General features: G+C 42.8%; 1 protein-coding gene across 4 annotated transcripts in view; it reads right to left on the bottom strand.

Annotated features, from left to right (window-relative positions):
• Positions 1–21,838, bottom strand: part of LOC137432510 (netrin receptor UNC5B-a) — a 430,308-nt gene that overhangs the window by 257,848 nt on the left and 150,622 nt on the right. For 3 of the 4 annotated variants that reach the window (XM_068124516.2, XM_068124518.2, XM_068124517.2), the window contains exon 2: positions 744–959. The exons of the other annotated variant lie outside the window; for it this stretch is intronic. In XM_068124516.2, the coding sequence (XP_067980617.2) occupies positions 744–959 (216 nt within the window). The remainder of the gene's footprint in view (positions 1–743; positions 960–21,838) is intronic. 4 annotated transcript variants of the gene reach the window in all.

Raw genomic sequence — 21,838 nt, 5'->3', positions numbered from 1 at the left:
CGGCTACACGTGTTTCTCGGTCGCACGTTTATGTGTGAAGAGTGTGCGCCGAATCTGTAACACGGAAGCGGCCGCTACACCTGTTTCTCAGTCGCTTTGCACACGCTGCCATGCTACTTCAGAGCCGCACGTTTATATGGGAAGAGTTCGTCAGGAGTCGATGTACTCTCTCCTGGTACGTAAAATAAACAGTATTTGTAGAATTTCAACAAAAGCCACATCATTGTTCATATCGGTAAATATTATTCCATCGTGTTTGGAAAAACTGGAAAATTGGAAAACTTGAAAAACTTGAAAAAACTGGAAAAACAATATAGCCTATTTTACTCCCAGGGGTCCCAGGAATACCCAACAAAAATATCGTTGCGATCGGTTGAGCCGTTTTTGCGGTACCTTCGAACGGACGGACGGACATTTGGTTAATTATAGTAAGATTATAAGACAAATTTAATTTGTTCAGTGAAACCATTAGGATTGAAATTAGTCTCTTTTTTCACTCTTTTCCTTGACTTCATTGATTTCTGAAATATGATTTTATATCTATAATGTGCACTTTGACTTATTGGCATCATACATACAAGCAAAAACCAAAGCATGTCTGATGAAAAGGAAGAAAAAAAAGAACTGAAAGACGCTATAAAATCTTCGGGAACTCGAATGCATATTAAATTAAATAAAGAAAATGCAAAAATTCAACTCCGATAATTGAAATTATTGGAAAATGAAGACAACCGAAGCCTCACCTGTGCTGTCATCAATATGCTCCTGGCTATTATGTGCCTTTTGGTGAAGCCATTCGCCATTGCATTTGAAGTAAATTTGAGTAGCAGGTGAAGCGGCACAACTAAGTAAAACTGGGCTGTTCCGCACAATGAAGCCATCCTCCGGCTCAGTCAGGAAGCGCGGAAGCGACTCGGCAAGTGGTGAAGGTTGCGCAAACGCTGACACTTGGCCTCGTTCTGTGAAAACAACAAAATGCAGTTATTTTGCCCATAACAAGCATAAAAACAAGATACAAAAGTTTGCTTGTTTTGTCCAACTGTGATCCCACTGCTATGCTGTCAGCAAGTTGCCTGTTTAGCCTCTGGCACCGAACTCTAGAGTCTAGAATGAGCCAGGATCTTACATTAAAATACATAACAATAAATATATTTATTTTCACACATCATTCCAACCAAGTATCACAAAATTAAAACCAGAACAGCTCTCGGTAGGGCACATACCTCCGCCAGGCTGAGCAGTTTATGTTTTGTATCCCACTGATAGGTCGGATCTGGATTCAGACCTGAACCAAAATCTAATCTTCTTGTTCTTGTTACCTAACCAGCTCGTCCACCAAGTTTATTCATAACTCATCCACAACTTTTATAAATATCATGGTATATATCACTTTTCGCCCGATCCCTCAAGGGTGAAGAATCACTTAAAAAATTAAATAATTATCATATCCGAATGTATATTCAGATCTTCACCAAAATCTAAACCATTTGTACTTGTCACACACCCAACCTCTCCACCAAGTTTTATCCAAATCCGTCCACAACTTTTTGAGATATCCCGGTCTATAACTTTTTGAGATATCCCGCTATATGTCGGTTTTGGCCCTATCCCCAAATGGTGAGAATCACTTTAAAAATTTAACTAGCTGGATCCACATTCGGATCTTCACCAAAATCTAATCATTTAGTCCGTGTCACATACACCTGTGACTTTCTCTGGCAAATTTCGTCCGAATCCGTCCACAACTTTTTCAGATATCTTGATCACAGACAGACCGACAAATAAACAGACAGACAGGAGTGAAAACATAACCTCCAACCACCTTTGGTTGCAGAGGTAACTACAGCAAAAACTCACTCACAATAAACTCTCAAACTCAAACAATGACAGTAACTCAAACCTACCAAGGCCATTTCTTGTAATTCAAGTTGAGTACACTGACATCTAGTCAAATGCTTGTCTTGTATGTTGTATATCTTGTTTGCTGACAATTCAACTTATCAAATCTAATAAATATGTTTTCATAGTTTTTAACATGACAAGACATATGTAGTTTGGTATTCCAAATAGCAGATACAAAACATACAAAAAGCATAGGAATGAATGAAATATTTCAATGAGATTTGTGTATAGTGCTGCCATGCAGGCACAGTCCACATTAAACATATTGAATATAGTGATGAATGTACTGAATAAGATGAAATGATGATGTACTGAATAAGATGCACCTGCTACAAGTGAAGTATATTCATAAACTGCAGTAAAGAGGTGCGTTGTATAAAAGGATAAAGCAACATGGTAAATGCTTAAAATAAATGCAGCTGCATTATCAATCATTAATAAATAGCACCGCAAAGCGGGCGTAACCCCTCAGCCCATGCATGGTGGAAACCAATTTCAAGATGGCTGCTGTGGCGGCCATATTGAAAATCGCAGCACGCCCATTTTCGAAAGAAACCTTCCTCTACTCAACCGCAACACACACTGCAAAAATGGATTTAATCGGACAAGCCGTTCTGCTCGAAATTGACGGAAACCAATTTCAAGATGGCTGCCGTGGTGGCCATATTGAAAATCGCAGCGCACCCATGAACCTTCCTCTATTCAACCCCAAAACATACTGCAAAAATGAATTTAATCGGACAAGCCGTTCTGCTTGAAATTGACGGACACCAATTTCAAGATGGCTGCTGTGGCGGCCATATTGAAAATCGCAGCACGCCCATGAACCTTCCTCTACTCAACCCCAACACACACTGCAAAAATGGATTTAATCGGACAAGCCGTTCTGCTCGAAATTGACGGAAACCAATTTCAAGATGGCTGCCGTGGCGGCCATATTGAAAATCGCAGCGTGCCCATTTTCGAGAGGAACTTTCCTCGATACAACCCCAACACACACTGCAAAAATGGATTTAATCGGACAAGCCGTTCTCCTTGAAATTGACGGAAACCAAAAGTTGACGGACGCTCGGACGACGCCCGTGACGACAATACTCCTTAGCCCAATTTGGGCTGAGGGGTGAAAAAACACAACACAGACAACAAAACAATACAAAATAATTTAAAGAATATATTTAAAATATTTAGAAAATGATTCTGATTTAATATTTAGAAAATGAATGATTAATATTTGAAAAGAAATTGATTCCTAGCCAAACATTACGGAGCAAGAGGTAGATGGAGATACAATTCAGAAACTATTGCATTTGCTACAGTACGTCCATAAAAAATATATACCATGACCCATGGCATGATTAAAACATTGGGGAAGCCCCTGTGATACAAGCAGCATGAACCAATAATCAATTCGAGGTAAATAATTACTACAAAAATAATTACCATAAAATTGCACTTATAAACCAGTAATCATCTCAAAAGGCAAAGTCCATCTGTGTCGGATTTGTACTCTAACTAAACCTGACGGAAAGCAACGGCTCAAAAAATGAAATAAATCTACATTTTATTGATTAGTTTTCACCTTATTCCCATTAAAAAATTTTTTGGAAAATTTGATGCAATTAAATGGTAAGAAAACTATCCTTTGATACACACACACACACACACACACACACACACACACACACACACACACACACACACACACACACACACACACACACACACACACACACACACACACACACACACACACACACACACACACACATACATAACACACACGCACGCTAGTCATTGGCATTTACTTTACTAAGGCAGTATGGTGGCAGTACAGTACCTCAATACCTGACCATGGTGCCACATAGAAAAGAACATGGAACTGTGGTAAAAGCACAACAAGGTTTGCCAGCCAAAAAAGATTTGTATTTTGTCCCCGGTCCTGCCACTACGTTTCCCCCTCTCTTTCTACTATCCCTTTTCTTCTGCTGTCTCCTGACCCATTCTGTGTTCTAGCTCTTCTACAAGCCTTGACTGTGTATGGAAAGAAAAAAAAGATCAAAATGTCTCGGTCCAAATGCCTTTGTAATAACAAAAGCTAAGGGGCTAACAAAAAGTCATAATTACACTGCCTTCAGAAAGTATTCTCACCACTTGACTTTTTTCACATTTTGTTGTTTTGCAGGCTGAATTTAAAATGGATTAAAGTGAGATTTTTTTGACACTGATCTATACATAATACCCCAGTGTTAAAGTGGAATTTTTTGGGGAATTATTTTACAAAATAATTACTCCCGCCTAGGGAGTAATGCATTCGATCGTGTCCGTCCGTGTGTGTGTGTGTGTGTGTGTGTTTGTCAACAAGATATCTGGAAAAGTTCTGATCGGATTTGGATGAAAGTTGGTGGGATGATTACCCTTGGGATAAGGAAGAATTGATTCGATTTTGGTGAAGCTCAGGATATTATTCCGGATCCAGGAATTTTTTGAAGGATTTTTTTTACCATTGGAAGATAGGGCTCAGCAGCGGCCACCCACGGCGGGAGTATGCGCTCTACAGAGTGGCGTTCTAGTTAAAAATGGAATACAGAAATATCTAATTTACATGAGTATTCGACCATCTGAGTCAATACTTCGTAGAAGCAACTTTGGCAGTGGTTACAGCTTCAATTATTTTTGGGTATGTCTGCATCAGCTTTGCACATCTGGATTTGTGGATTTTCTCCCATTCTTCCTTGCAAATTTCCTCAAGCTTTGCCAAGTTGGATGGGGAGGGTTGGTGAACACCAATCTTCAAGTCTTCCCACAGATTAATCAATGGGATTCGGGTCTGGGCTTTGGCTGGGCCACTCAAGGACTTTCACGTTCTTGTTCTGAAGCCATTCCAGTGTTGATTTGGCTGTATGCTTGGGGTCATCGTCCTGTTGGAACGTAAAACTTCACTGCAGTCATGGACTTTTGCACTCAGAAGCAGGTTCTCCTCAATAATTTGCTGGTATTTGGCTCCATTCATTGTTCCCTTCATCCTTACAAGTCTCCCAGACCCTGCTGCTGAAAAGCATCCCCATAGCATGATGCTGCCACCCCGGTGCTTTATGGCAGGTATGGTGTTCGATGGGTGATGAGATGTGCTCGATTTCCGTCAGATGTCACACTTTGCATTAAAACCAAATAGTTCAATTGTCGTCTCATCAGAAACTTTTGACTAATGCTCTCAGAGACTTTCACATGTCTTTTTGCAAACTCCAGGTGTGCTGGCATGTGCCTTTTCCTTTGGAGTGAATCCTGTCTGGCCACTTTCCCACAAAGCCTATATTTGTGAAGTGCTGCAGAGACTGTTGTCGTTCCGGCAGGTTCTCCCTTCTCAGCCAAGGAACTCTAGCTCTGTCAGAGTGGTCATTGGGTTCTTGATCAGCTCCCTGACCAAGGTCCTTCTAGCCCTGTTTCTCAGTTTGGTCGAACGGCTAGCACTAGGAAGAGTCTGGGTAGTTCCATATTCTTTCCATTTCCTAATGATGAAGCTTTCCTAATGATGGAGTGCTCTTGGGAACTCTCAACACTCTAGAAATTGTTTTACACCCTTCCCCGGATCTATGCCTCAGAGGTCTATGGATCTCAGAGGTCTCAGAGGAGAGTTTCTGCTCTGACATGCACTGTCAACTGTGGGACCTTATATAGACAGGTGTGTTTCTTTCTAAATCATGTCCAATCAATTGAATTGGCCACAGGTGGACTCCAACTAAGTTGTAGAGACATCTCAAGGATGATCAAAGGAAATTGGATGCACCTGAGCTGAATTTGGAGTGTCATAGCAAAGGGCTTGAATACTTATTGACTCAATATATTTCACCTTATCGTTTTTAATTATTTTGTTTAAAAAAAAATCAAAAAAGAAATTCCACTTTCACATTATGGGATATTATGTGCAGATGAGTGACAACAAAAATCTCAGTTTAATCCATTTTAACTCAGGATGAAACACAGCATAATGTGAAAAAAAATCAAGGGGTGTGAATACTTTCTGAAAGCACTGTATATACTGGGTGCAGCCTGCCATTTTACAATCCTTGCCTGCATGCACCAGTGTCTGTCCATACATATCATATGTGTAACTTTTCTATATGTACCTTAATGTTCCTGCGCCTTTAGTAGCCTTCACCTCTGTATAGCCTTGACATGTTGAAGCCACAAGAACAAAATCAGAAGTGAGAAATTATTATTCACCATTGTGCATGCTGCTCCCAAAGATGACTCATATTTTTGCAAAAGCACTCTTCTAGTATCGACTTTCACACGGCTTATTATTGCAAACAAGGAAATAAAGATGCAGCAACAGGTATAACATTTGAGTTATTTGACTGAGATGAGTTTTTTTGAATCTTCAGCAATGGATCCCGGTGAGGTTTGAAGATTCGGAAAATCCAACCCCCAAATTAGCATTTCTCTCTTGTAAAGAAATAAACCATAACTATTATCACAAAGGTTATTCTATTAAACACAATTCTCGTGACAAAATATAGATATCTTAACAAAGACTGCAGTCGCAGTGTATGCTGCAAGTCAATGAATACACTGGCAGGTGGATGTGAATACAAACATTTTCCAGCTTGGCACTTACCCACGCCCAATTAAAACGCAGACACTTGTCGGGCAATGCAACCCGATCCAAACTGAATCCCCCTTCTAATATATTGGATCTCGTGTCTTGTGGTTTTTGTTGTTCTTTATATTCGCTCATTCATTTCATTTGAAGACATCTTTGTAGGCATGCAAATTTATTTTAAAATGGTGAATCCGCTTCAATATTTGGCTATGCCCTTCTTTCCATCCGTCCGCTCATCCATGAAAAATGACGAAGAAGAACCTTTCTACCCACCAGGTTTATTGTCCCCCGTCGCACCGCGGAGCGAAAGGGGGACTATGGTTTTCCCCTCCGTCCGTGTGTCCGTGCGGGCGTGCGTGTGTGCGTGCATAAGCGAAGGGCCGAATTCTAATTTGGTGTGTGGGTGCAACCCACGTCAAAATCCAAGATGGCCGCCGCCATGTATGTCTGACGCCATGAATGTCTGAACCTTGTGAGCGGAATATCTTGAAACATAAGCGAAGTACCAACTTCTAATCTGGTGAGTGGGTGTATCTAGGCATAAGGAAGAAATCTATTGAAAATTGGGTCGCCACGTCAAAATCGAAGATGGCCGCCGCCATGTATGTCTGAACCTTGTGAGCGGAATATCTTGAAAAATAAGCGAAGTACCAACTTCTAATCTGGTGTGTGGGTGTATCTACGCATCAGGAAGAACGCTATTGAAAATTGGGTCGCCACGTCAAAATCGAAGATGGCCGCCGCCATGTATGTCTGAACCTTGTGAGCGGAATATCTTGAAACATAAGCGAAGTACCAACTTCTAATCTGGTGAGTGGGTGTATCTACGCATAACGGAGAACGCTATTGAAAATTGGGTCGCCACGTCAAAATCCAAGATGGCCGCCTTGCGTCTTCCACTTTGTCAACTCAAATCACTTCACCGACGGGGGGCCGAGGCATAACGCTTGTTTTAAAGGTATTATCCTAAAGTGTAATTCGAGAGGGTTCTAAAGGATAATTCTAATGGGTTCCGAAGGGTAATTCTAAAGGGTTCAAAGGGATAATTCTAATGGATAATTCTAAATGGTGATTCTAAAGGGTTCCAAAGAGAAATTCTAAATGGTAATTCTAAATGGCAATTCTAAAGGGTAATTATCAAGGGTTCGAAAGGATAATTCTAATGGGTAAATGTAAGGGGTTCTAAAGAGTAATTCTAAAGGAATTCTATAGGATCATTTTCATGGGTATTTCTAAAGGGTAACTCTCAAGAGTTCTAAAGAGTAATTCGAATGGGTAATTCTAAATTGTAATTCTAAAGGGTGATGCTAAAGGTTTCTAAGGCATAATTTAAAAAAAAGAAAAAAATATGCTCCGTTGACTGAAATCCGGGTCGGGAAATTGACAGATTGTGTCATTCCCAGTTGATCGCAGCAGTCCTTTGCTGAGGAGCCATGGCTGGTGAGAGCTTGGAAAAACCCAGCCAGCTGGCATGATGACAGTTGAAATCACCACATATGAGGAAGAGAGAGTTGTAATGAGTAGATAGCAGTTGGGGCATGTTATCAGACAGCGAGATGTAGATAGAGTCATCACTGTTTGGTGGACAGTACAACACACATATGAACAAAAGGTGGGAGCGAAGGGGAAGCCGTAACCAGAGGCACTCCTGGGGGTGAGGTGGAAAGACGGCAGTGCAATTTGGTTTCAGACCAGGTCACTCGACTCTGGACATGCTGCTTCTGCTGTTTCAACAATGGATGGAGGTCCTCAATGTCAAACAGGAACTTATAGCTCTCTCCCTTGAGATATCACATGCCTTCGACACGGTCTGGCACCCCGCTCTGCTCACCAAACTCTCCTCCTATGGTATACATGGAAATCTCCACGCATGGCTTGCAGACTTCCTCTCTGGTTGTATTCAACGTGTGGCACTGCATGGGCTCCTCTCATCTCCCCTTCCTGTTCAGGCTGGAGTTCCCCAAGGCAGTGTTCTGGGCACTGTGCTTTTTCTGGTCTTCATCAATGACCTCTCCGACTCTCTGGAAAATGCTCTCTATTTCTTTGCTAATCACTCCACTCTCTGACGCTCCATACCTCATCCCTCAGATCGGCAGTCTGCAGCCTCCTCACTCTCTGCAGACCTGGACAAAATCACAGACTGGTCAAACAAGTGGAACATGTCTTTCAATCCTGACAAATCTCACACTCTCACTTTGTCTCTCTGAAAAGATCGTCTGGAAAACCCTCCCATGTACTTTCTGAAACAATCCTCTACAGGAAGTTCTGTCACTCAAACTTTTGGATCTCACTGTCTGCCATGATCTTTCCTGGGAAAACCACATTTCCAAGCTGGCCTCCCAAGCCAGTCGTCGACTGGGCATCCTCCGTCATGCGAAGTCCTTCCTTGGCAGACCTGAGCTCCTCACCACATACAAGGCTTTCATCCACAGCGCAATGGAATACTGTTCTCCCCTCTGGGCTGGGGCTCCTGCCTCACACCGAGCTCGGCTTCACGCTGTTGAAACCAAAGCTTTCAGAATCATTGGAATCTCCCGTGATGAAGCTTACTCCGAGGGGCTTTCACTCACTCACCGAAGGCAGGTTGGTCGTCTTTCTGTTGTCTACCGACTCCTCTCTGGCCTTGCTCCCCCAGCTCTCTCTGGGCTCTGTCCCCCAAATATTCCTACAGGTCGCACAAGATCTGCCAGCAACCCTCTTATGGTGAAACTGCCAAAATCAAGACTCTCTGCTCACCTTCACTCTGTCATTCCTCTTTTCTCCTGCCTCTGGAAGAAACTCCCTCACTCTCTTCAATCCCACTCCTCCCTCCAGGTCTTTAAAACAGCTGTTCACCACCGTCTCTTATCTTCCCCCATCCAAAACCTTGATCTTTTCTACCCCCGCTAATTCACCCCAGATCCACTTTTTTGAAATACCGACTTCTTTCCTGGAAGTCCTAGCAGTATCCATGTGTTTTCTACCTCTCCCACCTCTACCCCCCCCCCCCTTCCAATGCCCCTTCCCCCCAAGCCCTCTCCCTCCCACAGATCTCCCGATATCCGTGTTCTCTGCTGTTGTACTTGTGTGCTCCCCTCTCTCTCCCCATCTTGTCTCTCGCTCCCTTTATCTTATGTTTTGTTTGTCAGTTTGTTTTTATGTGATTAATGTTAGCTCTTACACGAGCCTCAATCTTGTACAAAAAAAAAAAGGTTCTAAAGGGTAATTCTAAAGGGTAATTCTAATTGGTTTTGTTTGTTTCTAGGATTTTCCTATTTCATATAAAAATGCCAAACTGAACCCTTCCTTTGGACATGGATCTGATTTATTTACAGTGACTGAAGGCTTGTAGTGGAGCTGACACACACACACACACACACACACACACACACACACACACACACACACACACACACACACACACACACACACACACACACACACACACACACACCCTCAGGTATACCTTCCCTTATATAGAGTTCCTTATGTATGGAGTTTTGTTTTGCTTTACTCTTGAGAAGGGTCAATGGATGCACGTTTATCCGTGTTGCTGATCGAAACGTCGAGCAGTTGTTTATTTGCTCATTAAAGGTTGGAGAACTCAAAATGGATTCATTTGATTTTAATCCCAACCGCAAGTCATTACTTAAATATATATATATATTTATATATCACCTACTTCATGAATTATTATTGCATCTGAGATTGTGATGTGTCACTTTGCTGTCCAACTGTGTTGTATATGATGTATGATTGTATGAACATACAAACAAATACACAAGACACAATCCAGGACTGTGCCCACAGCTTGAGAAAAGTACCATCACTTTTTGGAGCACTCTGGGGTGCCAGTGATGTCACAACAATGGCGTCACCTTTCTTACCACACTAAGTGAGGCATTTCCTTTTGAGGAATTTCCTCCTCCTCATGGATGTCAACCTATAGGGATTGTCCGTCATATTATCCTTTTAAATGCTGAGCATCAATCAAGGAAACAGCACGTACCATTTTAAAGTGTTTGGTATGGCACGGTTGGGGTTTGAACTGCCGACCTCCCAGACTCTGGGTGGAACCTCTAATTATTACACCACCGAATCGGGTCAAATTGCTCACTAAGGATTGCCCAGAAGGCAATAATCCTTTCTGGGCAAGCCTGTATTTTGCAAATGTTTCTCAGTCTCCATTTATCTTGGAAATTCGTCACCTTACTTCAAATGCCCCACAGCAGCCAAAAATACGTTGAAGCAAAAATATTCTGATGAAACAACATTAACTGAAGTCAAATATACGTTGCGTTGTCGTGATGCAAAGTCATAATGGAATTTCAAACAAACCTTCGAAAATAAAGTTTGAGTACAAACTTGGCTCCCTCACTGTCTCTCCTCCATAGTTTTGTTCCACATAAAATGTGTTCTAGACGTGTAATATTCTTCACCCTAACAAAAAGTCTTGCTCTGAACGGTTGTGAATTTATCAACATAACTTCAAGACTGGAACCTCATGTTTACAATTTAAATGCTTAACCATATAGTAACTCCAAGTAATGTTGATTATTAATAATTATAGATATCTCTGTTATTGAAAATTATTAATGAAAATTGAAAATTGAAAATTATTGAAAATGTCAAACATGTAATGGGGTAAAAAAAGTTTTAAAGTTTTTTGTTTAAAGTTTGCTTTTTTGGTCATCAGGATGTTGGTTGGTTGGTTGGTTGGTTGGTTGGTTGGTTGGTTGGATAACCCCCTCCCCCCCCCCCCCCCCCAACCCCCAAGCATTTCCTGAACATGCATGGTCCGACTTTGTTCATACTTGGCACAAAGACAATACATGAGAGTGTACATAAGCAGAATATTTTGTTTTGTAATCGGACCAAAGATGACCGACTGACGGCCTTTAACTCCGTACAACAAAATTACTATGACATTTTATGCCTTTTTCTTCTTGTTTTCAATACATTTCTCCAGCATTTATTCATGCGAGATTATGTCTGCTTTTCCACATACATTATAAAAACATTTTCAGAAACCACATTTAGTAAAATAAAAAAATAAAAAAAACTTCCTGCATCTCAGCAGAATTTACACATATTTTCATAGCTAAAGGCAAAGGAAAATAATTAAATCGTCCTTTTTCTTGTAAATGCCTTTGTGGTATCATCAAAGTTTTTGCAGTATTGTATACTATCCCAGCTTCCAAAAAAGACAGAAAACTTTCAACAGACTTGCAAGGAACACCATTATGATATTATCCATCCCGAGTAGTTTTCCTGTCTCGAGCTGCTTCTTTAAATGCAGGTGTCGAGGATATAATTGAAGAGAATAATATTGGTGGACAATAGATCAACAGGAAAAATAAGACAAAGGGAAAACAGTGGAACAACAAACTGCAACAAGGAGAGGAATTGCAGTAGAAGGGTTAGAATAAGGATTCAGCAGGTACAGTAAATCTCAGTAGTGGAAAAGGAAAAGAACAAATGGTTGTGTGCAGAACACAAAATCCTATTGTGAAGATCTCAAGACAACCGACCCAGGAAGGGGTCGGTTGTCTTGGGATCCTCTTGTATGTACTACTGTATGTGTGTATGTACTTGTGTGTACTTGTATGTACTACAATTCCAAAGGAGGGAAAAAAATAATTTAAAGAATGGGGGTGTTGAGTATAGACTTGTGAATTTTGGCAAGAAAAGGGTCTCAAAGACCTGGAGGTTCAAATATGTGTGACCTGGAGAGTCAAAGACATGAGAGGACAGGATGATGAACACATAATCAATTTGGTCTCTCTCTGCAGGCCCAGAGCAGGTGGAGAATACGTGTATTTCTTTTGTTAAAAGACAAGTTCGCATACTTTGTCTATATCTGCAGAGGAATGATGCCACAGTCAGCTTTGCTGAAGAGTTACATCGTATCCTGCAGCAAAGTTAATTGTGAAGTGACACAACCCTGAAAACCAGCAATACTGGCACTGCACTGACAATTGGTTGGAGATGAAACGGAAAATCAAACACTGCATTGGAGTCATCAGAAGGAACCAGAAGAAACAAATATTCTGAGTATTGCGCTGCAATACATGTCCCCTACCGGCAGTCTGTCGTCCGGAAAACTGTTGGGGAAATTACCAATGGTTATTTACCCACAGGTTCTGAATTGTTCCCAATCGTTAATTACCTCAGGATGGGCTGACCTGTGATTCACACTCGGGACTTCGATTTATACACCTTGCAGACAGGTCAGCAGAAGCACGACAAAATAAGTTGTTGATAAAGAACCTTTCGAGTCGCTAAATATCAGTAATTTATTATATTTTCCAGTTCACGATCAATGATCGATGTGTATATACATATATGTTGCTCGGCTTGGTTCCGCCCCTCCCGAAAGCGCGCGCTGTGTCGCGCTTTTGACGTTCGCGAGACGAGGCTGAGGGCGTGCGGTGCGGCTTGAGGAGAACTCGAGAATAAACAAGAGATATCCATTTTTAAAAAATATTTTGGTTTAATTAACGATATCTGCCAAACCACGTGGCCTGTCGCAAATTCCAAAAGGACATTTTAGTAGACTGACATGCTGAACAGATCAGTGAAGTTTCCCCTCGATTGGATCAAAAATGAGGGAGCGGCTCGGTTTTAAAGGTTCATGCTTAAAAATGTCATAACTCTGAAAGCATGTGATGCAAGACGTCATGCTCCCTGACTTTTTTGTTCGTCATGGGTATGCGATTCTGCCTGCAAAGTTTGGCGTCGATATGTTCAGCCGTTGCAGAAAAAAAGGGGTTTTCGTGTTTTCACGAAAAACAATATGGCGGCCGAACCACGTGACCTGTGACGTCATAATTACCATTAAAATATTCTACAGACCGAGTCCCTCCTATGGTGAATATTTGATCTCAATCGGTCCTATTATTGCAGAGAAATTGGTTTTTAAAGGAAATTAAAACTTAAAATGGCACTGAGTTAAGGATCATCAGAATTATCAGAATTCCCAAAGTTCAAAGTGCCATAACTTTGTCAAAAATGATCGAAACGTCGTGAAGTTCGAACTCGATCTGTAACTTATCATGAGGAAACCATGTGCCAAGTTTGAAATCATTAGCATTAAGGGTTTAGAAAAAAAGTCCGGAAAACTGTTCTTTGCGTGACGGACTGACAGACTGACGGATGGAGGGACGGCGTGCAAACCTATAGTCCCCTCCGGTGTACACCGGTAGGGGACTAATAAAGAGCTAAGATGGAATCAACAGGAGGAACCTGGATAGGATTCGGGTTTCAGCTGCTACTCCACAACCCAAGACTTAGGCATGTCATAATTATGGCTAAATTCCATCAAGATAGCTTTGGGCCAATTTATTGTGTGAGACATTTTCCTTCTAAAATGAACAACACTGGCCATCTCTTGGCTTACATACATGGGAAATAACAAATAAAGGCAAAAGGGCAAGACTTATTGATTACATGTCATTTTAGTCAACAGACACTGGGCCGTTACGACTCCAAGTAACTCTAAACATATATACAGCACATTCAGAAAGTATTCAGGCCCCTTCACTTTTTTCACATTTTGTTATGTTGCAGCCTTCTGCTGAAATCGTTTAAATTCATTTTTTCCCTCATCAATCTACACTCAATATCCCATAATGACAAAGAGAAAACAGGATTTAAGAAAGTTTTACAAATTTATTAAAAAGAAAAAACTGAAATATCACATTGACATAAGTATTCATACCCTTTGCTATGACACTTGAAATTTAGCTCAGGTGCCTCCCATTTCTCATGATTATCTTTGAGATGTTTCTACACCTTGATTGGAGTCCACCTGTGGTAAATTAAATTGATTGGACATGATTTGGAAAGGCACACACCTGTCTATATAAGGTATCACAGCTGACAATGCATATCAGAGCAAAAACCAAGCCATGAGGTCGAAGGAACTGCCTGCAGAGCTCAGAGACAGGATTGTATCGAGGCACAGATCTGGGGAAGCCTAAAAAAAAATTCTGCTGCATTGAAGGTTCCCAAGAGCACAGTGGCCTCCATAATTCTTAAATGGAAGAAGTTTGGAACAACCAGGACTCTTCCTTGAGCTGGCCGCCTGGCCAAACTGAGCAATCGGGGAAGAGGGGCCTTGGTAAGAGAGGTGACCAAGAACCCGATGGTCACTCTGGCTGAGCTCCAGAGATCCTGTGTGGAGATGGGAGAAACTTCCAGAAGGACAACCTTCACTGCAACACTCCACAGATCTGGGCTTTATAGCAGAGTGGCCAGAGATGCTGTGTTGTCATGATTTACACCAATCATAATACAAACAATTATTTTGCACAAATGTATTAAATTTGTATTGTTTGTGATATTACATTTTTATAAGCAATTTATTTTGAAGATTTAGGTTGAAGAAATTCAAAAAAGAACCCCTCAGCACATATGTACAGGAGGGGTAGCTGCAAACTGGAAACCTGGGACGATAATACCTCACCACCATGAAATTCAAAACACCTCACCACCACGTAATTAAAAACACCTCACCATCATGTAATTTAAAACACATCACCACCATGTAATTTAAAACACCTCGCCACCACATAATAATTAAAAACACCTCACCACCACATAATTCAAAACACCTCAGCACCATGTTATTCAAAACACCTCACCACCACATAATTCAAAACACCTCACCACCACGTAATTCAAAACACCTCACCACCACGTAATTCAAAACACCTTACCACCACTAAATTCAAAACACCTCACCACCACGTAATTCAAAACACCTCGCCACCACATAATAATTCAAAACACCTCACCACCACATAATTCAAAACACCTTACCACCATGTAAATCAAAACACCTCACCACCATGTAATTCAAAACACCTCACCACCACGTAATTCAAAACACCTCACTCACCACCATGTAATTCAAAACACCTCACCACTATGTGATTCAAAACACCTCACCGCCACATGATTCAAAACACCTCACCACCACGTTATTAAAAACACTTCACCGCCACGGAAACAAAAGTTTGAGGGAGTAGTTAAGTGACAACACAGACAATATATGTAGATATATAGAAAGATGACTGTACCGGAGTTGCTGTTCTGTCATGGTTTACACCAATCATAATACAAACAATTATTTTGCACAAATGTATTTGTAATATACGTGATATTACATTGTATAAACAATTGAAGTTGAAGATTTAAGTTGAAGAAAAAAAATAATTCTTAATCAACAATAAAAAAATTTAAAAAGGCACTCTTAGGTGTTACGTGCTCCTCCCCGACCCCCTGGTCACGATGTACCTCCGAGCCCCGAGAGGAGTCACGGCAGAAAAATGTGTTATTCTGCATGTCAAAGATCAATGGAGAAGCCACCCCAATTGTTACTCACAAACAAATATTGTATTAAAATCACACAAGAATAACAGTACAACCATAATAGTATTCAATAGTACAATCCATGTCCTATGATGGTACCATCAGTTTTGGTAATATAAAACTCACTGTGCTCCAAGTGAGTGAAACACGAACATCCCCAATGTCTCTTATTCCCGGCTTCAAGCCCAAAGTTGATTCGCTCCAGCGATCGACAGAACGATGTCCGATCGAGACCAGAATCCCGTTCGGATGGCAAATACAGTCCCACAGCCACAGCTATACAAAGGCGCCCTCAAGGCGACTGGGATATCCAAAGGCGCCCTACAGGCGACTGAGAGATCACACCCTCGGGTATGGACGAATTAACCTTCAAAAAGCCACGTCACACACACGCCCCAGATCGACGTCTGGATGTGGTGAAAATGGTTGAGAAGAGATGAAACTGCGAGCAAAGCACAAGTTCTGCGCGAGTCAAAATGGCCGACGACCCGGTCTCATGGCGCACGGCAAGGCGATGATTCTCTCCTGAATCGATCGCAAAACCTGACATGCAGGTTGACCGGTCACAGCGATGACAACTCCGTCGTAGGAATTCCTCTCCCGGAAACCCGAAAGTTCGCTAGTGACTCTGGCTCGCCAACATTCGCTTCAGAAACCGGAGCAACTCAGCTTTCTTGTCCGACTCATTCGCTCCGCCCTTTTTCTCTCCTCCTCTTCTTCTTCTTCCGGCTCCCGATCCGGCTTCCTGTCTCTTTTTAACATTAACGCTTTTATCCTTTGCAAACACTTCATGAACAATAAACCTTTTGAAGACAATAATAGTACATAGAATCAGAAATATTTCAAGTGGAGGAAAACCACAACAACGGAAGCGACGAATCCGTAACACTTCCCCCCCCTCAAGAAAGAAAGTTTGAACATAGTGAAAACTTTCTTTGTAGGCAAAATTCTTTAAACAAACAAAAGTAGACTCACACCCCAAATCATCAATTCCCATGAGTAACAATAATCAATATTTCCCAAAAATAAAGCAACAACTTCAAACAACTTACAGAGCTTTCCAAAGTTAACTCACTCTGGACAAAGCATCAGCAAAGACATTGTCCCTTCCCTTTACATGCTCAATTTCCAAGGTGAACCCCTGCAAAGCCAAACTCCATCTCCTCAACCTCTGATTTTTATTTTTATTTTCTTTTGAATGAAGGTTAAGGGGTTGTGATCAAAAATCCAAAGGAAAACAAATCTATAGCACTTTTTCCCGGGAAGCCGAGCTGAGAGCCAGGTTCCATGGTTGTTGGGTGGTGAGGCCTGGAAGTATTCACTACATGGACGCCTTTAGGAACGTGGAGTTCACAGTTAATCCGTGTCGGAAAGTTCACGACATGGACGCCTTTAGGAACGTGGAGTTCACGGTTAATCTGTGTAGGAAAGTTCACTACATGGACGCCTTTCGGAACATGACGTTCATGGTTAATCCGTGTAGGAATCTTGGCTCGGCTGCTCTGCAGCATTCAGTGCTTCAACTCTTCTAACTTCCATAATAATAATCACGGTTGGACCGCTTGTCGCTGTCGTCACGTGAATAGCGGTCTCCTTCTCGGCCACTACCCTGATAATCATCCCTTCGGGAGCTGCCGTAACTCTGGGAGCCTCCATAGTAATATCGACTGCGGCCACCACCAAAACTACTACTCCCACCCCGGGAGCCATAGCCACCCCTGAAACTACCTCCACGTTTTCCTCCTCTGTAGCCCCCTCGGCACCTATGGCCTGCCTTCTCTGCTGTTATGATCCGACCCTCCAAATCCTTGCCATCCAAATCCTTTTCTGCATTTTTGGCGTCCTTTGTGTTTTCAAACGTGACAAAGCCAAACCCTCTTGACTTTTGCGTCTCCCTGTCTTTTATCAGCAGCATTTCCAAGAGCGGTCCATATCTGCCGAAGACAGAGTCCAGAACATCTTCCTTTGTGTTGAAGTTCAGTCCACCGACAAAGAGCTTGCCAACAATGCCTCCGTCCCTGACTTGTGTGTGCTGACACTTAGTTTCAGGGTACTTCCTCTTCTCGTCAGGGCGCTTCCTACTAATAACACGAGTCGCGGTACATGATGGAAAGATACCCGGAATCTCCTGCTCTAACTGTGCGGTGTTATTTTCCATACTAGGCTTTTCAACAAACATCGGGTTACCAGAAACGTGACCACCGGCCAAATCATTGCCGATAACAAAAGATACTCCCTCTACAGGAAGAGTGGCTTGTAAACCTACGGTGACCGGTCCTGACACCAAATCAGACTCTAAATGGATGACATGAAGTGGAGCTTTAACACAGCCACCAACCCCGTGTAAACGAACACTAACACCAGTTGCCGTCTTCTCTGAAAATGGCAAAATGCCCTCAAGCATCAAAGATTGATGTGCTCCTGTGTCCCTCAACACCTTAACAGGTCTCTGTTTAGTCAAGTCTCCATCCAGTGACCCCAACCCCTCTGAAATAAATGGTTTATAACCCTTTCTCGGGCGATTTCTCACATTTGCCAATGCATTCGGAGTTGTACTAGTCTGACTCCGCTCCTGATTTTTCCTTTCCAGGGCACAACAGTGGGACATCAAGTGTCCAGGTTTCTTGCAAAAAGCGCAAGTCGGCCCGGAGGAGAAACTCGTTGTTTGCCTCGAGCCCCCTGGAAGATAGGTCTGTCTTGGAACTGTAGTCTTCTGATCCCTAAAAGTCGCGGTATCAGATTTGTCCTCATAGTCCTATCTGGGCCGCCCCCATGAATTTTCGTTCTCCGCACCGGATGTACCATAACTCCCCTGGCTAATTTTAGGCGAGAAGTTAGGTTTGTGGAACCCCATCCTGTGTGTCAAGGCATAGTCATCTGCCATGGTTGCTGCCTCATACAACTCTGGTGCCCTCTTTTCCTCCAGATGTACTTTAATGTCCTCGTGGACACACTGTTTGAATTCCTCCACCAGGATCAATTGTCGCAACAGTTTGAAGTCTTTCCCAACCCCTTTCGAATCACACCACCGATCAAACAAGGTTTCCTTAATTCTGGCAAACTCCACATGGGTCTCACTCTCCCTCTTCCTGGCATTCCGGAATTTTGCCGGTAAGCTTCAGGGACCAATTCATAGGCGTTGAGAATGGTTTTCTTCACTGCACATTGGTCAATTGGTAGTGCCGAAAAAATATCCTGAGCTTTACCCACCAGAACACTTTGCACGAACATTGTCCAGGACTCCTCAGGCCATTTTAGCATTCGAGCCACTTTTTCAAAGTGTAAAAAAAAGTTGGCCACCTCCTTTTCATTGAAGGGTGGAACCAGCCTCACATGTTTACCAACATCCCAGGTGTTCTGACTAGTTGTCGAACTGGCCGGCATGGATGCTAACTCTCCCCGTTCTCTCATTAATTCCAATTCCTTGAGTTTATTTTCCCTCTGACACTCCATGTCACGTTCCTTTAACTCCCTTTCGGCTCTCCTCTCCTCTGCTCTTTACTTTTCTCTTCTTTCTTCGAGTTCCCTTTCAGTTCTCCTTTCCTCTGCTCTTCTCTCCTCGAGTTCTCATTCCTGTTCTGCTCTTTCCTTTTCTGCCTTCCTTTCCTCTGCTTTTAACCTTTCCTGGCTCTGCAGTTGCATCTCCAGTTTCCGGAGCTCCACATTTTCTTTTTCTTCGGGTAACCAATCCATGACTACCTCTGCCCATGTGCCCTGTCCAACCAGAGATTCTATCACCAATGTCTGCATCTCTGCTTTCTTCATATTAACTCGGACCTCCAAGTTAAAATGTCTGGCCAATATCAAGACTCAAGAGTTCCGATTTTTTTAATGCTTGGAACTGTGCCTCATTATGGAACGCCGCAAACTCTCCTGCGTCAAACAGCATGGTGACTATCAGTTAACACCTGTTAACCTTCACACAAAAATGTTCCAATTTTTTTTTTTTTTCGAAAAATTTGGGAATGTCAGAAAATTTTTCCAAATTTGGGAATGTTAGGGAATTATATCTCGGACGAAGACCCAATTTCGAGCCCCCGAGTCAATTGGACGAGCCCCCAATTTCTGTTACGTGCTCCTCCCCGACCCCCTGGTCACGATGTACCTCCAAGCTCCGAGAGGAGTCACGGCAGAAAAATGTGTTATTCTGTATGGCAAAGATCAATGGAGAAGCCACCCCAATTGTTACTCACAAACAAATATTGTATTAAGATCACACAAGAATAACAGTACAACCATAATAGTATTGAATAGTACAATCCATGTCCTATGATGGTGCCATCAGTTTTGGTAATGTAAAACTCACTGTGCTCCAAGTGAGTGAAACACGAACATCCCCAATGTCTCTTATTCCCGGCTTCAAGCCCAAAGTTGTTTCGCTCCAGCGATCGCCAGAACGATGTCCGATCGAGACCAGAATCCCGTTCGGATGGCAAATACAGTCCCACAGCCACAGCTGTACAAAGGCGCCCTCAAGGTGACTGGGATATCCAAAGGCGCCCTACAGGCGACTGAGAGATCACACCCTCAGGTATGGACAAATTAACCTTCAAAAAGCCACGTCACACACACGCCCCAGATCGACGTCTGGATGCGGTGAAAATGGTCGAGAAGAGACGAAACCACGAGCAAAGCACAAGTTCTGCGTGAGTCAAAATGGCCGACGACCCGGTCTCATGGCGCACGGCACGGTGATGATTCTCTCCCGAATCGATCGCAAAACCTGACATGCAGGTTGACCGGTCACAGCAATGACAACTCCGTCGTAGGAATTCCTCTCCCGGAAACCCGAAAGTTCGCTAGTGACTCTGGCTCGCCAATGTTTGCTTCAGAACCCGGAGCAACTCGGCTTTCTTGTCCAACTCATTCGCTCCGCCCTTTTTCTCTCCTCCTCTTCTTCTTCTTCCGGCTCCCGATCCGGCTTCCTGTCTCTTTTTAACATTAACGCTTTTATCCTTTGCAAACAGTTCATGAACAATAAACCTTTTAAAGACAATAATAGTACATAGAATCAGAAATATTTCAAGTGGAAGAAAACCACAACAACGGAAGTGACGAATCCGTAACATAGGACATACACACAGAAGAGATAGGTGCATACCAGAAGTTTGGTACGATTGCACAAAAGTTTGAGGGAGTAGTTCAGTGACAAGACAACACAGACACTGCACATATATATGCACATATATATGCATATATATATATATATATATATATATATATATATATTGTTGCGGATATGGGATTTACATCCATCCATATCCGCTTGTAAATATTCCCCTATTTCCTCATCCTTCCCAACTATCCCCAATCCCCCATTCCCTAGTCCCATTTTCTGTAAACAACACTCTGTAGACCCGACCTCCCCCTATTTCCCCCATTAAATGTCGCATCCAGGTCCACCGCATCTCACGTAGACAACTATAGGACATCTTGCTAGTTATTCTTAGTCTATGTCAGTTAAGGACTCGTTTCCATTAATTCTGACTCTTCGTTGCACCAGAATGTGATTGTATGGCACCGTTAGGAAGTTTAGGACCTCCCAATACCTCCCCGCAGCTCTTCCTCACGGTTCAGCAACAACAACAACAACAACAGCAACAACAACGGCGGCGGCGCGGGGAGTGCGCGTCCTCACTCCGGCTTGGTTAGCCGCCATCGAACATGTGCTCGACGGGGTTACCACATAGGGGCTCGCTGTCAGCTCCTCGTCAAGGGCGGAGCCCGGTAACCCCCGCACCCAATGGGAGCGGCGGACCGGTCCCATCTGGGGCGGAGCCAAGCAGCCGAGGGCGTGTCACTCCCCGTTGAGCATGCGCAGGAAGAGGGAGGTGACGTCAGATGCGCGCTGAGCTTGAAGCAAGAGAGACGCCACCTCCGAGCGCTGCAATACCTCCCCGCATCTCTGGACTGGACCGTGCTTGATTCTGCCCCTGAGCCAAGGTGCACCTTGTGCTATCGACTGCCTGTCCTTCCCTGCCA

This window comes from Myxine glutinosa, chromosome 8, assembly GCF_964187855.1.
Source record: "Myxine glutinosa chromosome 8, kmMyxGlut1.1, whole genome shotgun sequence".
In the NCBI taxonomy this organism is placed as follows: domain Eukaryota; kingdom Metazoa; phylum Chordata; class Myxini; order Myxiniformes; family Myxinidae; genus Myxine; species Myxine glutinosa.
Note: the sequence above shows the minus strand (reverse complement) of the source record. Positions and strands in the feature narration are given on the sequence as shown.